This window comes from Triplophysa rosa, linkage group LG12 (assembly GCF_024868665.1).
Source record: "Triplophysa rosa linkage group LG12, Trosa_1v2, whole genome shotgun sequence".
Taxonomy (NCBI): domain Eukaryota; kingdom Metazoa; phylum Chordata; class Actinopteri; order Cypriniformes; family Nemacheilidae; genus Triplophysa; species Triplophysa rosa.
In genome coordinates, this window is record NC_079901.1 from 1,861,614 (window position 1) to 1,879,209 (window position 17,596).

General features: G+C 39.6%; 1 protein-coding gene across 2 annotated transcripts in view; it reads left to right on the forward strand.

Moving 5' to 3' along the window:
- Window positions 1-9,337: 9,337 nt before the first annotated feature.
- The window catches only part of tspan4a (tetraspanin 4a), a 50,271-nt gene continuing 42,012 nt past the window's right edge, over window positions 9,338-17,596 (forward strand). The window contains exons 1-2 of one of the 2 annotated variants that reach the window (XM_057347830.1): window positions 9,338-10,029; window positions 12,737-12,816. In XM_057347830.1, coding sequence (XP_057203813.1) covers window positions 12,754-12,816 — 63 coding nt within the window. In that variant the 5' untranslated portion in view covers window positions 9,338-10,029; window positions 12,737-12,753. Of the gene's footprint in view, window positions 10,030-10,945; window positions 12,817-17,596 lie in introns of those variants that run through there. The other variant, XM_057347829.1, reaches the window with a different exon arrangement.

Genomic DNA, 17,596 nt, shown 5'->3' on the forward strand with positions numbered 1-17,596 from the left:
TCAAACTGATACAATCTGAGGAGGTGACATTGACGCAGGTGTTGTTCAGACATGAGGAAATGTTCAAAGAAGAACTAGGGATGTTAAAAGGCACCATTGCAACTCTCCATGTACCAAAGGATGCATCACCAAGATTTTTTAGACCGAGATCAGTACCTTATGCCCTGAAACCAAAGGTGGAAGAGGAGATTAATTAGTTGCTGAGGGAGAAAATCATATCACCAGTTAAGTATTCAGAATGGGCTGCCCCAGTTGTTCCTATCGTAAAACCAGATGGAAGTATAAGATTGTGTGGTGATTATAAACTCACTGTGAACAAAGTGTCTACACTGGAGCAATATCCAATACCGCGATTGGAAGATTTTTTGCAAGACTCGATGGTGGAAAGCAGTTCACGAAGCTGGATATGAGTCACGCATACCAACAAATCATCATGGATGAACATTCTAAGAAATATCTGACAGTGAATACACACAAAGGATTATTCACATACAATCGTTTACCATTCGGAGTGGCTTCAGCACCTGCCATCTTCCAGAGAACAATGGAGGGATTGTTACAAGGCATTCCAGGAGTTGTTTATCTGGATGATATATTAGTCACTGGAGGAAACCGAGAGAATCATTTGAAAACCTTGGAGAATGTGTTGATGAAACTGAAAGAAGCAGGTCTACGTCTGAAACGGGGAAAATGTGTGTTTCTTGCAGATGAAGTGGAATATTTGGGTCATAGAGTGGATGCTCAGGGACTCCATCCAACTGGAACTAAAGTGAAAGCTATTGATGACGCACCAGAACCTAAGAATGTAACTGAGCTTAAAGTGTACTTGGGATTGTTGAACTACTACAATAAGTTCTTACCAAATCTGGCGATGTTACTTGCACCCCTGCATTTGTTGCTGAGAAAGGATACTCAATGGACTTGGAAAAAATCACAACAAGAAGCTTTTAAAGAAAGTAAAGATTTACTGAAATCGTCAGACGTGATAGTGCATTATTCATCAAGCTCAGAACTAATTCTAGCTTGTGACGCCTCACCTTATGGGGTTGGAGCAGTGTTGTCACAACGGAAAAAGGGAGAAAGTATGGAAAAACCGTTGGGGTTCATGTCAAGAACATTGACACCTGCGGAGAGACGTTATTCGCAATTGGACAAGGAAGGCTTGGCTGTGATTTTTGGAATACAAAGATTTCACAAGTACTTGTATGGTCGCGCATTTACAATCTGTACTGATCATAAACCTTTAATCCACTTGTTCAATGAAGCAAAAGCAGTTCCACAAATGGGATCACCTGTCATGCTGCAAGCATATCAGTATAACATTGTGTACAAACCAGGAAAGTATCACCAGAATGTGGATGCCTTGAGTAGACTGCCAGTGCCTGGTGAGGGAGAAGGTGATGAGACAAAGGACCAAGTGCTGATGATGTAGCTGATGGATGACTCACCAGTGAATGCAGCACAAATTCGGAAGTGGACATTGCAAGACGGGACACTCTCCAAAGTACATGAGTACGTATTACAGGGTTGGCCTGTGGAAGTGGAGTCACTACTGTTACCGTACTATCACAGGAGAGATGCATTAAGTGTGAAGAATGGATGTGTGACTTGGAGAGCAAGAATCATCATACCATTGCAAGGGCGAGCTACTGTGTTGAAACAGTTACATCAAACTCATTCAGGCATGTCAAGAATGAAAGGATTGGCTCGATCTTACATGTGGTGGCCATGTATGGACCAGGACGTAGAGAAAGTGGGACAGAATTGTGACGTATGTCAAAGTCTGAAGAAGGCACCTGCACAAGCTCCATTACATCCGTGGGAATGGACAAGCTCACCATGGGAAAGACTTCATGTGGACTATGCAGGACCTTTCTTAGGGAAGATGTTCCTAATTCTAGTAGATTCTCATTCAAAGTGGATGGACGTTTATCCTGTCATACATGCGACATATACTGTGACTATTGAGAAACTGAGGAGTTGTTTCAGTACACATGGATTACCAAAAATGCTAGTTTCAGACAATGCAACATGTTTTAAGAGTGAAGAGTTTGAAACATTCATGAAGAGGAATGGAATTCAGCATGTTACATCAGCACCTTACCATCCTTCTTCAAATGGTCTGGTGGAACGTGCTGTTCAAACTTTCAAGGAAGGGATGAAGAAGATGAAGGACGAGACTGTGGAGACCAGAGTAGCAAGATTCTTGTTTACTTACAGGATTACTCCTCATGCAACAACTGGACTATCGCCAGCTCAGATGTTAATGTCAAGAAAGTTGAGATCTACGTTTGACTTACTTCTTCCTGATCTGAAGACCAGAATCCTAAACAAACAACAGAAACAGAAAGAAGGTCATGATAAAAGTTGTAAATTCAGAAGTTTCAAAACTGGAGATTCTGTATATGTGAGAAATTACAGTGGTGGACCGAAATGGATTCCAGCAGTTGTTGAAAGTTGTACAGGACCTCTGTCGTACAAAACAGTTCTTGGACAAGGACAAACTGAAAAGGCATGTGGATCAAATAATAAATCGCAGTTCCGAGGAGATGCTGGACGCTGAACCAATCACAGAAAATGTACAGGAAGAGGAAACTTCAACAGTACCAAATGCTGACCAGGTAATTATACCTGAAGAGCTGGAAATGTCTATCTGTGAAAAGGAGTCAGTGAAAGAAGTGCCTGTGGTACTAAAGGAAACTACTCAACTGTCGACTCAGAGAAGATCTGGGAGAGAGAGACGTTTCCCTGGTCACTTGAAAGACTTTGTTACTTAAGGCAAATCACTAAAGGACTCTCATAGCAATAGTTGATAAAGTGTGCATATATAATTTGTATACATGTTATTGCTTAAGTCATTTAATTGATAGTTTTGTTGTTTGATTTGTTCATAAGTAAGTGACACCTATAGCATTGTAAAAATAAGAAGTGTTTAGCTTAAGGAAGAGGGGATGTAGTATCGTGGAGTATCCTCTAGGTGTCACTAGTGATTGTTAATTGGGGGGTATGATATTATAAGGTTGTTGAAGAAGATGTGCCATGTGCGATGCATGCAGGTCTTGTCTGTTACTCCTTACTGAAGTAAAAGGTACTTTCAACATATCATGTAGTAGTCTGTTGATTCCATGCAAGATACTACAAAATGTAATGTAATCCCTGTTGAAAAAAACAGCATATGCTGGTTTGATATGTTTTGATGCTGGTTTAAACTGGTCCTTAGTTGGTTTAAGATGGTCAAACCAGCATCAAAACATACCTAACCCAGCATATGCTGTTTTTTTCAAAATTGTTGACAGGGCAAGTCCTGTAACTTAGTCATGCAGCTGCGATCCTCTGGCAGGCAGGTTTGCTTTAGCCTATTAAGTTTTTAACTCAAGTCATGACAAAAATTAGAGAAATAAGACAATCTTAGCTATGCCAGCACTTGCGCATCAAAAACTATTAGAGTTGAACTCGCCCTAATTTTAACAGCCAGTTGGTGGCGCTTGATAGTACATGACTAGGTCCACAGAGGTGGAGCCGGAGTAGCTCAAGCCCCGCCCACTAGCTCCAGTGAGGGGGAGCTGGAGCTTTGCCCCACCCCCTTGGCTCTGCAGCTAGCACCACTTGATGTGGAAGGCCAGAAGAATAAATGGGTGCTATGCCAGGACGCCACTGTTGGAACGCTCGACAGCAAAGGATTAATAAAGCCAATCAAAAAAACAGTTTGGCCCGGTTTCACAAACAAGTTTTAGCTTAAGCCAGGACTATGCCTTAGATAAATTAGGATATTTGAGTCGCTTTTAACAAAATGCCTCTTACAAAAATTAATGGTTTTAAACAGTTAAAGGGTGTTTCTGCAACTGCGGACACTTTTAAGTCCTAGCAGTGAAATTTTAGATTTATGTCAAAATTTGTCATTTTTATAAATGCTTTATAACATGCTTTATAAATATATTCATAGTGTCATCACACACCTTGAAAAAATATATAATTAAAAATTAAATGTGATTTAATATAAAATAATATAGCATTTATAGGTACAAACACTCTGGTCACAATATTATGATATGTAAAATAAGATAATTGAATTACAATTTGACATTATTTCAAATGGAATTGTTTAATATACATATTTGTTGGGTCTTGGGTCTAGCACTCTCTGTATTGTCTGTCTTGTCCTCTGTCTTTGTGGTATTGGGCACGTGGTGCTGTTTTGACAACTCGGCACGTGCTCGGAGTTCACGTGCTTCACCCCGCCCCTCTTGTTAATCGGTTACATCGATTTCTCTCGGTTCACCTGGGTCTTCTCATTATTTTCCCTCGCCCCGGCTGGTTCGTTATCTTCTGTTTAATTTTCCTCCCTTTTTATTCCGCATGTTTTCACTTGTCCTGTGTCAGACCTTTAGAGTGTTTACCCTGTTGAATTGACCTCTAAAATTAGTCTTGCCTTGCCTAGTCTAGTCATGCTAATTATTTTGTCTTCTTAGCTCACCTTGTCCTGTCTTGTCTCCAGAGTTTAGTCCACTCCTGGGTGTCTGCTTCTCTTTACCGTTGTCTACCCGGCGACCGTCCCTCCTGTTTCGAGAGTTTTCTGACAAGTGGATTGTAGCGAGGAAGGCGGGACGAGAGCCGTGGGGCAGGAAGGCGGGGCCGGTGGCGTGAGTGATAATGAGTATCAGCTGTACGCGCACCGGTCCCACATGCCTCACGGGGGAGCTCGGGAGCATAAGAGGACGAGCGACAGGACTGCTGATGAGAGAGGACATGTTAAGTTTTATTTATGTTTGTGTGGCCGGCAGTCGACCGTGAGGTGGCTGCCGGCCTTTTACTTCCGTGTTATTGTTTGTTTATTTTCGATTAAAGTTTGTTTAAATGTTCGCCGGTTCCCGCCTCCTTCCTTCCTTGCCTAGAGGCGCGCGTTACATGGATTTATTCCTGTTTCGAGAGTTTACTGCCAAATGGATTTATTCCTGTTTCGAAAGTTTACTGCCAAGTGGATTTATTCCCGTTTCGGGAGTTTACTGCTAGTGGATTTATTCAAGTGGACTTTGGGTCTGGGGTTTTCCCACCTCGGTGGGTTTTTGCGAACTATCAGCACACCGGACTGCCTCTCACATCTGCTGGTCACCGGTGCCTGTTTTGGGAAAGGTGGGAGCGGTCAATGCACAGATGGCGCAGCTTCAGTCTCGGATGGACGAACTCCAGCTTAATCCCGGGATCCACTCGTCTAACACCAAGCCTCATGCAAACAACCCGCCGATCTACAATGGTGATCCCAACTCCTGTAGAGCCTTTCTCTCGCAATGTGCCTTAGTCTTTGCTCTTCAGCCCCTCTGGTATGCCTCGGAGGCCTCCAAGGTGGCCTACGTCCTCACTCTCTTGCCGGGTCCCGTTCGTGATTGGGCTATCGCTGTCTGGGAGGCAAAGATGGCTTTTTGTGCTAGTTTTGTACGGAGCTTTGTAAAAAATCTGCAGGTTTCAGAGAGGCGGGGCAAAGAGGAGATACAAACATGCACGGTATGTGGAAAATACATTTCATTACATATAAAACAAACGATAATATTCGTTTTAGCCGTGTCATATGACTCCTTTAAAATTTTACTTATCGCCATTATCAGTAATATTATGATTGCGGCATTGTACAAGAGGTGGGCGAATCGTAGTAAACTAAAGTGGATGGTCATTGGAGCCAGTCTGCGTAGTAGTGAGCACAAAGTTCAGCGCAGTATCAAGGCCCTGCCCATATCCCCTTATGACTCAATCGTAAACGAAGAAATCATGTTACCACACTGTTTTTTTTTTAAATCTTATAACTAACTAAATCCAAACTTATTCAAAAAATGAACACTTGGATATACACCAACGTGATAAAAACTGACTAAAATACCAGAAAACACATGTTTTGAATTTTTTTTGAAGTATAATAGGATATTACAGTGTGGCTCCTGTCACATTTGTTTACATGGATTTGGCAGGATTTATGACCTGTAAGGTGTTTCGAGTCTGACGTCACCACGCATCCCTGGTTGATACCCAGCATGCATTGCAGAATGAATCTTCCTTTGTTGATTATCACCATTGTTGAGTTTCATACAACTTCAACACGTATACATTACCATTCAGAAGTCAACATCTATTATTACTTCCTTTGCCAAAACAAATGTGTTTTAACTAGGTCGGTCAACGTTACCGCGTTAACGCATGCATTTTTTCCCCGATTAACTCGTTAAAAATATTTAACGCAGCATCCGTTTGTTTTGTCATCCTTTGTCTAGGTTACATTATATTATCACGCTCTTATTCGTGTACAGGCTTTTAAACCACTTAAGCGCAATTTGAAACAGTTGCTTTGACGCATTCAGTGAAGATAGACAGCTTCTAGCTGTGGGACGTGACAAAACGCAATGCGATGTCCAGTCTGATGTATCTGCGTCAGTGAATCTCTGTCAGACAACGCACCAGTATTAAGTTCTCTTTCGTGCTTGAATGAATAAAACCACACAAGATTATGACATAAAGCCCGTTTTGTCTAGCTTTTTCGTAATCACAGACGTCAACGTGAAAATGGGAGTGGCGTCATCTGCGTAAAGATACAGCTCTTAAAGGGGCCGCGTTCTTAAACCTACTGCTGTGACTCCTGTCACGAATGTTAAAGGGGTCAAATGACACGGCTAAAACGAATATTATCGTTTGTTATAGATGTAATGCAATGTGTATACACGATTTAAGGTTCTAAGGCGCTGTATTTTCCACATACCGTGCATGTTTGTATCTCCTCTTTGCCCCGCCTCTCTGAAGTGCTCAGATTTTTTACAAAGCTCATCGCTCTGAAAAGCGAGGTGTGCTATGATTGGCCAGTTAACCAGTGCGTAGTAATTGGTCGAATACTGCAAGCGTGTGACGGAAATGTAACGCCTCTTACCATATTTGGAACAGGTTCCTCTTCAATTGTACTGATAGGCATGCCCACCTTACGCCCACCTATACATTTGGGCGGTCTTAGTCAAATCATACCACCAACTGACGTGGATTTGTGGATTTGAGCCTTCGCTTTTAGATAGAATGCACACTTTATTTTTTGCAATTTTACGTGTCTAATACATGCATGGGCAACTTATAACACAACAAAGACACAGAAAAGCACGTATTCGCGCCATATGTCCCCTACGATAAAAGAGGAATTCAATGTGTTTTGTAGCTTTAATAAGAATTTTGTATTTAATTTACAATTTATCATTAAAGACTGTTTAAGTGTTTGAGAACTTCTATTCAATTTCTGTATATATCCTATCTGTTAAGCATGATAGCTCCCAATTATACTTTGAATGGCTATAATTAATGTTAAAAAAATAATCAATTTAATAGAGACATCAGTTACAGTACTAATATCAGAATGTTGGCTTTCATAAAATGAGAGATTTGTTAAAGAAATCTGTTGTTTCTACATTAATTTGAAGATTAAATGTGAAATTATTAGAATGTAAAGGTATATTTTAAATAGGGCTGTCAACGTTAACGCGTTAACGCATGCGATTAATTTTTTCAAATTAACGCGTGAGAAAATATTTATCGCAATTAACGCAGCATCCGTTTGTTTTGACATCCTTTGTCTAGCTTTACATTATGTAATCACGCTCTTATTCGTGTACAGGCTTTTAAACCACTTAAGCGCGATTTGAAACAGTTGCTTTGAGGCGTTCAATGAAGATAGACAGCTTCTAAACTGTGGGACGCGGCAAAACGCAACGCGAGGTCCAGTCTGGTGTAAACAGTCATGGGCTGAAGGCTGCGTCGGTGAATCTCTGTCAGAAGCGCATACGTGTTAAGTTCTCTTTCGTGCTTGAATGGATAAAACCACACAAGATTATGTCAGAAAGCCCGTTTTGTCTAGCATTTTCTTAAGCACAGACTTCAAAGTGTAAAATAAAATCTTAAATGAATGCAAAGAGTTGTGAAAATGGGAGTGCGGTGACGGTCAGATCTGCGTACTAAGACAGCTCTTAAAGGGGCCGCGTTCTTAAACGTGCTGCTGTGACTCCTGTCACTAATGTTAATCAAAGAACAAAATAAAAGAAGAAATCAATGTGATTTTATAGCTTTAATGAGAATTCTTCTGCATTTAATTTTATAATTTAGCATTAAAGACTGTAAAGTGTCCTTCAATTTACTACATGAGCTCTCAATTATACTGTTGAATGGCTATAATTAATGTTAAAATAATCAATTTAATAGAGACATCAGTTACAATACTAATATCAAAATGTTAGCTTTCATAAAATGATGCTGTTAAAGAAATATGTTGTTTCTACATCAATTTGAAGATTAAATGTGAAATTATTAAAATGTAAAAGTATATTTTAAAATATAATTGTTGTGTGTGATTAATTGTGATTAATCACAGAAAAAATGTGTGATTAATCCGATTAATTTTTTTAATCGATTGACAGCACTAATTTTAAAACATTAATGTTATGTGTGATTAATCACAAAATAAATTTAATCAATCAGATTATTTTTTTAATCGATTGACAGATCTAATTTTACCACATAGTTATGGCTGAAAGAAACCTAATTTAACATTAAAATAAAAGAGCCAAGATCTCAACTAAAGCAAACACTGATCACAATAATAAAAAGTCATACTGATTTAATGCAATTAACAATAACAAATCAAATCTTAACATTGATTTCATGGTTGCTTTGCTATCTTACTGCATTTAAATCATTTAAATTAATTTATTTCAGAGTCTCGCTTAATTTATTTTCATGTGTAAACTGAAAGTAGGCTGATAAACTCAACATTGTCAAAGATGTAGAAAATACGCTTATTGGACATAGCTTTGCTCGGAGGGTAGCATATACAGTATAATGCATATATGTTTATTTATAAGAATATGTTTTTAGTTTTATTGTAGTTTTATTACTACTTTAAGCCTTTAGCCTTTTTTTTAGTTATATATTTAGTTAATTTTTTAGCAATTTTGTTATATGCTTTTGTCAATATATTATTATTTTTTTCTTTGTTTATTTTTTATTTTCTTATGTTTATGTTTATTTTAGTTTTTATTTATTATTATAATTTTAGTTCCTTAAACTTATTTCAGTTTATTTCTGAGGCATCATTTAAATTTTTTGTTTAGTTTAAGTTTTTCCAATAGTTTTAGGCCAATGTTTTATTTGATTTCAATAAACAGAAACGTTTTCAAAGCTTTATTTTAAGCAAATACAAGAACTTTGCACCTGTTACATAATATGACAGATAAATGGATATATTTTCAGCTGTCCTTATGTTGACCAGTAGATGGCCCCATTTATTAGTCTAAACTCTTTCCAGACAGTGAAACCCTTTATAGCTCCAAAGCATTAGAAAGTCTCATCACTATTGCTAATCAAAACAATGAACAACTGCTAAAATTGCTCATCACCTCACAATTTCCTTTCCGTCACACCTTTGTAATTCACAGCATACTTAAATATTCCCATAACCTTACTGGAGTGATGAAAACACTGAGAGAGATAAAACATTTAGGCCCGGTTTCACAGACAAGGCTTAAGGCTAGTCCCAGACTAAAATGAATGTTTGCCCTGTCTTAACTGAATATAACTTGCCCAGAAATATCTTAAAATATATCAGTGACATTGATTTGTCTCGAGATGCACACCAGTAATGTATTCTTCTAAGGCATTTTTATAAAAGCGACATAAATATCTTAATTCAACTGATTCATAGTCCTGGCTTAATCTAAGCGGTGTCTATGAAACCGGGTCTTAGTGTCTGAAAGAGAGATTTGTTTTTGGTCCACACAGAATAAAAAACACCACTGTAATTTTAAGAATAACATTCAAGCATTCCTGAGATGCCTGGTTGCAGTCCCTCCCTGAGGCTGACCAGAACGCACAGAGAGAATATAACACACACTCCTGAGTGAGAGAAAATACACTTCAGCTACATGCTTACTCAGAGCTCCAGCAAATCATGGAAACACAGAATGAAGACGGATGCTTATTTTAAGTGAATGAATCACATCTGCAACGTCATCTGATAAGGTGAGTAGTCAAATACCAGTATGTGCCATGTTTTTTTGTGCCAGTTTCTAAGAGGTAAAAAGAACTATTTATTTTTAATGTGATTGCTTTTATTTTTAAAGACCCAAAATGTGTCTGTAGAACTGCTGAAACGTCAACAAAAGTTTATAAAAGCACTGAACTGTCAAGATTCTATGTTCATATTCTGATTAATACTTAAGAAGCTATAGTGCATATTTTTGAAGATATCTGCAAAGCACATCTCATATATAATCAAACATAAGCGTGCCTTAAGTCTCATTACCAGAGAGATTATTATCAGAGTTTGGGTTTATTCGTTATTTCCTGAGGACTTCAGCGAATGAAAACACCAGAGAATGACCCTTTCTACAACAACCTGTATCCAGCATTTAGCAATAAATGACACTGAATTCACTGTAGATTTTTGATTGAACTAAGATTACTTCACATACTGAAAATTGCCTCAAGCTCAAGTAATTCCAAGTCTGTATATATTTCTTTGTTCTGTTGAACACAAAGAAAGATATTTAAAAGAATGTTAGCAACTGAGATTTCTGGGGTAGTGCAAAAGGTGGCCCAGAACTGTTTTCTTTCCTAAATTCTTCAAAATATCTTCTTTCGTGTTTAACAAAACAAACTAAAACATTTTCTCTACTATGGTAGTCAACGGTGCCCCAGAAATACCTTTTTTTCTGTGCAACCAAACAAAGACATTTTGGAACAACTTGAGGATGAGTAATTTTTGGGTGAAATACCCCTTTAAGCACACTCAATCCGATTTGTTTCTGTCTGGTAAGGTCAAAAATATACTCGATATATACAGTCCTGTACTTGCATGAATTTGGTTGCTTGTGTGTTTGTAAATGGAATAAAATGGATGCTTAGTACACAGTAGATTAGTTTGACTGGACAGCAGAGGTGTGGAATATAAAACAAGAACCGATTGGGGATTAACGGATCTGAGAGGCAGAGAGAGGGAGAGCGAGAGCAGCAGTTCTCATGGTAATGAAGGCAGGACTACTGAGATTCAGTTCCACTCCTATTATTGAGGTTGACGCACATTAGTAATAGCTGGGCATAAAAGACTCAGGCAGAAGATGAGCCTTCGATGTATTTAAGGAACTCTTTAAACATCGCTCTTTGAGTCTGTCCATTGAAAAGATCCTTAATTATGAAACATTTCATGAATCATACTAGGCTATCACAACAGGGCCACACACTGACATTTACTGTAATTGAGATTAACACAGCACATCCACACACATGCTGCTGAAAGACCGCAAGAGCTTATGAATACAAACAGATGCAAGAGAAGATAAAGAGAGGGGTGTGGGGGAGGAGAGAGAAAGATCAAATTGGCAGAGGAGATGTTCTGCATTATCCGGCTGTAATAACTAGTGAAAGGAGGAAAGCAGGTGAGGGATAAAACAATGTGTTAAAGGAAGATGGAGAGAGGGGGAAAGATGACTGGATGAGCCGCGAGGGGGCGTGGTCAGGGTCTAAATGATCTGTGCGACAGTTGCTGGAGAGGAGGAGGCAGGAGGCTGTGTTGCATGCAGTGCGGGGGTGTAAGAACGCAGGAATAATCGGAGCGAGAGACGGCAGCAGCAGCAGCAGGCAGTGTGGATCCCTTCTGTGGATGCTGTTTGCCTTCATACCTGGAAACAGAGGATCATGAACGCAGCACAAGAGGATTGATAGCGTAAAACACACCTTGCTGGAAAGAAACAGACGCACAGGGTAAAAGGCAAGTGGACTGTGCACGGTTTCTGGCACGAGGGACAGGTTTGGGACAGATGAGGCATTGATGCATTCTTTGCATGCGTTGCCCAGAAGCGTCTGGATTTGGCAAGCAGCGCATGTCTCTGTGCAATAAACAGCGCGGCATATCACTTTAGCCGGTCATCTGGATTTTTCTGGATTTTTCATCTGGAGTTTTTTTAAGCGACAGTAGTAAATAGGATTTCTTCTTTCTCTTTATTATTGCCTGTGTTCAATTTACCAGCCTGCAACCATTCAGGTGTGCAAGGTGTTTATTTGTAGAAGGCCAAGCCAAAAACAATAGTGCAGACAAGTGTGTGTTTGAAATTGTGTCAACCGAATGTTTTTATTCAGTGGCACAGGAGCTCTTGCACACAGATGCGAAGGTGTCGAAGGATTGCATTGCATTACTGATGCAAGTGTGGCAGTTATTGAATCCGCACGTCACTTCGATGAAACATTGCGTTCGGACCTGTGTTGGACCTTTCTGTCACTGGGAAATTAAATGTATTCCTTAAATGTCTTCGTTTTCGAACGTTTGTCCCGTGGATCGAAGACAATCATATCTTTTGAGGTTTCTTCAGCAAAAGAACACGTGACGTTTTAAAGACAACGATTTTGTACCGATTTTGAAGTTGTTGAAGTCTCGTCAAAGTGGGGATCATTTGGCCCCTGGGGGTCCGGGTCCCGGCTCCGGCCCCCGCCCCCAATCCCAAAATGCGTCGCTCGAGCACAGATGAAACGCCGTACCGCCGCAGTCCTTCGTTAGACAGCAAGTTAGGCTCGCCTCCTCAACGTTACAGCGGGGAGTACGAATACCACAGCACGCCGTTTGTCTTTGGCCTTCGAACACCAGGGTCCAAAAAAGCTCAAGCCAGCTACACAACAGCGCAGGGCAGAAAATATGTGGTGTTTTACCTGGACCTGTCCTTCATCTTCCTACTAGAGCTGCGGCGCTGCAGGATGGCCGAGGGCTGTGTGAGGGCCCTGAGATACGCGATGGTTTTCTTCAACCTGCTCTTCTGGGTGAGTGCACACTTTATACTGTACATGTCACCTTTGGTGTCTGCGTAAAGCATGGGCGCATGCTGCTTACGTCTCTGAGTTCTTCCAAATATAGTTCATCTGTTCTTTTTCACGCTTTTTCGAACCTGTGTAACACAAATGAACAAACCCTCACAAAGCTCTACAGCATATTCACAAAATCACAATTAAGTGTGATCACAGCGGTCACGCTCCAGAAAAGACAAAAAGACACCATAACAATAGTGCACGTGACTTGGACAAATTTCCCCTTCCTTAGCTTTCCCGTTTCATTTTCCATTCTGCATATTTAAATTGGCATTTGGTTTATTTCTCATCAGTGAAGTCAGAGCTGTATGATTCATCGTGATGATGATGTCACCATGGTCACTGTGAACTTTTGTAAGGAAAAGTTGTCAGACTTTCTCCTTTTGTGTTTCGTGGAAGAAAGTCGTCAATTTTTGAGTGAAAAATTATTTTAAGTTTGTTTGTCCTGCTTATCAGAAGAATTTCTGTGAGCTCTTGGTTTCGTTGCGCACTTTTCTGGGGCTTTTCTTGTTTCTTATTCTTTCTGTTTACTTTGGGATTTTGGGAAGTTATTCTTGTTGATGGTTACCTCATGACTATCATTTCTTTTACCGTAAGGTGTTGCTGAACATATTATTTAAATCCTATCTGCATAATAAAACTGAAACGCGGCCTCCATGAGAATATCAGTTGTTTGTACAGAGATAGTCTTAACATACACTATGTCTGTGTGCGAGAGAGCATACTGAACTGAGCAGGTGTGTGTGTACGTGAGGAGAATAGCAATGCTGTATTTCAGGTGAGTCGGCTGTATCATCACTGTGCTACAGTATATCATTCAGTGCTATACTGTACATGTGTGTATGTTAGCTAATATTATGTGAAGGCCTTCTATATGCTTTGCAGGTCTTTTGAGGTTTGCTGCTCGCTGTTGCTAATTTGTTGACAATAAAGCACGTTTAAAAATTTGAGTTTTAAAAATGTATTCTTTCTGACTCTGGTCAGCTGAGTTTAAAATCAGCTCATTCATACAAAGCATATAAAACTTTCACTAAGTTTCTGCTTATACCTTCACCCCAAATACACACGTTTGTTTCACTGTGTACAGTATTAATGAGGTCATTTCATTGATTTTGTAGTATGGCAAACCTGACCTTACTGAAAGATGTGCACGGCCTTAGATTGGAAGAAAAACATCATGTGGCCAATTTATGAGCCATTCATCTAATGAAGAGCATTTCAAGCATTTCAAGTTGTTGAAGAGATGTTCACACACCCATAAATATCCTTACACAAAATTATGCTGTTTTACTATATCAGTATTATATTAGTAGTATAAGTATTTTTCTCACTTAGGTCCATCAAATTTCCTCTCTCTCTTTTTTCCATCAATCCAAAAATCAGTACAAAACCATAAATATACTTTCTAAAATCAAGGGGAAGTGTTCAATAACCATCACATATAACTACACAACAGTGGATAAAACTACATTAGGATAATAAAATAGTTAAAGTCCCAGTGAAATAAAAAATTAAAATTCCTATTTTTTCATGAAATATTTGTCATGGCTCTGCTTCCTTAGTCAGGTTTTTCTTGGTCCTGTAGCAGAGCCATGACAAAGTCTTTGGTTATGTGTGGAGAGAAACATATTGTTGTCCGTTTGACAATAATATACATTCTCTCCAGTGTCTTGTCATTGGCCCCATTCCTCTCGTTTCCTCGTTATCTTTCCCTGAGTGTTTAATGTCCCACACCTGCCCCATGTCGTTATCCCTCGTTTGTCAATCCCTATATATACCCTCATGTTTCTTTGTCTTGTTGCTCGTGGATTGTACTACGTCTGTTCTGTGTACTGTGTTTGGATGTATGCGTGTCCGCTTGTGCCTCGTGTATGACGTTGTGACAGTGTGCTCTGTGTTGTCTAGTCAAGTCTAAGTAAGTGAGTTATCAGTTTGTTGTTTTTGTATTGTTCTTGTCGAGTGTGATCCCGTTTGTTCCCTGCCTTAGTTCAGTTATTCCCCATCGTGGGTGTTTTGTTTTGTTCCTTTGTTTTGTTTAATAAATCATTTGTTAACCCCTTCATTGCCACTGCCTGCCTGCTATTGGGTTCTTTCCTCCACACCCGTGACAATATTGCAGCGTTTATTGAAAATATCTTACAAATGTGGGTCATTCTCTTTTTAAAATGAATGTGCCCTCATAATCTTTGGTTAAAATCTGAAAATGCACTTCCGCCCTCTAGTGACTATCCATCTTAAATGACGTATGCGAGACATGTATCCGTTAACTTCTCCCCTTCAACTGTCAGTCTGCTCCCAGTTCCATTTCAAAATGCAACAGCTGTTTTTATACATCCAATCAAATTGCAGTGAAAAAACAAACCACTTACACAATTTTTACTCATTCGAAATTTATTCGTATCAGAATATGGAGGTAAAAATGATCACAACTTCCGGTTCACGGGGACTTTCTGCTCATGGTTTGTAAAGTGTTTCTAACTTTGTCCAGTAGCATATCCTAATCTGTTATCTGATAATAACCCCTAAATCTAATAATTTCAAAATAATACAGGAATTATTTTCAGGAAAATAAATATTTCAGGAATAATCCACTTGAATGCTTTGATGCACAAATAATTATGATTGAGATGTGCTGTTAATATGCAATCTTATTCTTTAATTGTCATACCATTTTAACAGTTGATCCTAATCGGTCTGCTCCGTTGCATTTCTATAGCAATGTTACATTAGCATTTGGTGCTAAAACGGCGAGGTAGTCAGTTATTTAAAGCTACCACGCATTGCTTTATCTAGCTATTGATGCTACAGTTTTTATCCAATCATGACTGTTGACGCTTCAAATATGCAAAATAATTTTAACCCAGGGTTTAGTGATGTACAGTGTGAAACATCAGGTTATGAATACCCATGGTTTTCTCGTAACCACTGGTAAATTATAAGCAGTTTGAAACAGGAAACAGATAACCCACGATTCTGTTTAGCTGGGGTTAAGAATAACCTGGGGTGAACCATTTCAAGTGTGAAAAGCCCTTTTTTGTGCTATTTAGAACCACCTAAAATTACAAGTTTTTGAAATGTTTAGCTACATTTAATTGTTTTGCTTATTAAATTTGCTTAGGTGGCTGTACAAAAAACCCCACTGTGAAACAAAAAGTAGAGACATAAAAACAGGAAAAAATGCTGTATTTTTAATACATTTTTCTTGTATTTTTGCAAATATTTCATAAAATGTACATTAGAGATACATTTACGCATATGGCAGACGCTTTTATTCAAAGCGACTTACATTGCATGATACTATATATTTCTTTCTGAGTATGTGCAATCCCTGGGGTCGAACCCATGACCTTGGCGTTGCTAGCACCATGCTATAACCTCTATCTGTGGTTAGATACTATCTGTATTAGATACTATCTGAATTGTCCGTGGGATTGCAATCAGTTTTCATAGAACGAGTAAAAGTTAAAATATGACTACATGGGCCAAAAGGGAAGGAATAATTTCAATCATGAGAACCAATAAATACATAAAGAATTTGCAATAATAATACTACACATTGAACACTAGCGTTAGCATTTAGAGTGACATGTTCATACTCAATACTCAATTCTCTTCTTAGTAGCAAGCACAACGTTCTGTTAGCACACTGAGTTGCTGTAATGAATACTAACACTGTTGAACTGTGCTTGTTTTGTCCACACTCAAGGAAGGCACGCCTTCATAAAACACAACACTCTCTGCAGTTCCTGAAACATTAACTCACAATAAGTGCTTTCTTTTTCCCTGTGGTGTGTAATTATACCCTGCCGTCTGATGTTACTGTATGTCTCTCTGCACTCTTTGAGTTCAAGTAAATGTGTTATAAAGAGTCCTCCAAATATCAAAGTTAACAGGAAAAGTTTACTGTCATCACACAGATGTAAGAAATGCGTCACTGAAGATCGTTGAGTTACTGGATCTGACAATAATGTAAAACAATACTTCTGCTTTACCAAATGATATGGAGATGTGATGAATGCAGGACACGGCTAGTTATTGAGAAACTCAACTCTAGTACACCATAATGTACTGTAGTAATGTTGGTTCCCTTTCTGTCGGTCTCTCGACGTTGTGTCGAACCGACAGAATGGGGTTGTCTTGAGAACCTATCATCTTCTGAGTATTTAGAAAAGGCCAATGAAAATTGGCGAATGAAATTTGAATGCCGGGCTCCTCCCCGGATGTCCGGGTATAAGAGGGAAGCCGGCATGCTCATTCATTCACCTTTTGTTCTTCAGAGCCTACGCATCTGATGAGCTTCTCTACGATCTTGGTGATCATTCTTTCGGCTGGAATCTACGACGTGGACAGCGGACGGTCCCTTCCTGCAGTGACTCTCCCCTGGGCGTCTCGGCAGTTCCGGAGGTGTTCGAGCAAGTTTCCTTTTCTAAAAGAGCAAGTTTCTCCAGCGTGGCTTGTCCCGCTGTTCTCATGGGTGCAACACACTCATCGAGGAGGGGGACGGACACAATGCCTGCTTCCAGTACGCTGGGGCAGACGTTGTGGATACGTCCTGCCCGCACTGCGGGCAGTGACGATTCAGACGTTGCGTCACAGGTGGCTGTGTTCCCACGGGACTCAGCCACCACCTCGTTTGCTCCCTGTTCCGTGCCGGCAGGACTACGGCCCTGCCGTCCGCTACGGCAAGCAGCGAGGGTGATATGAGGATTACTGTGAGCGATAATCCGCCAGCCAC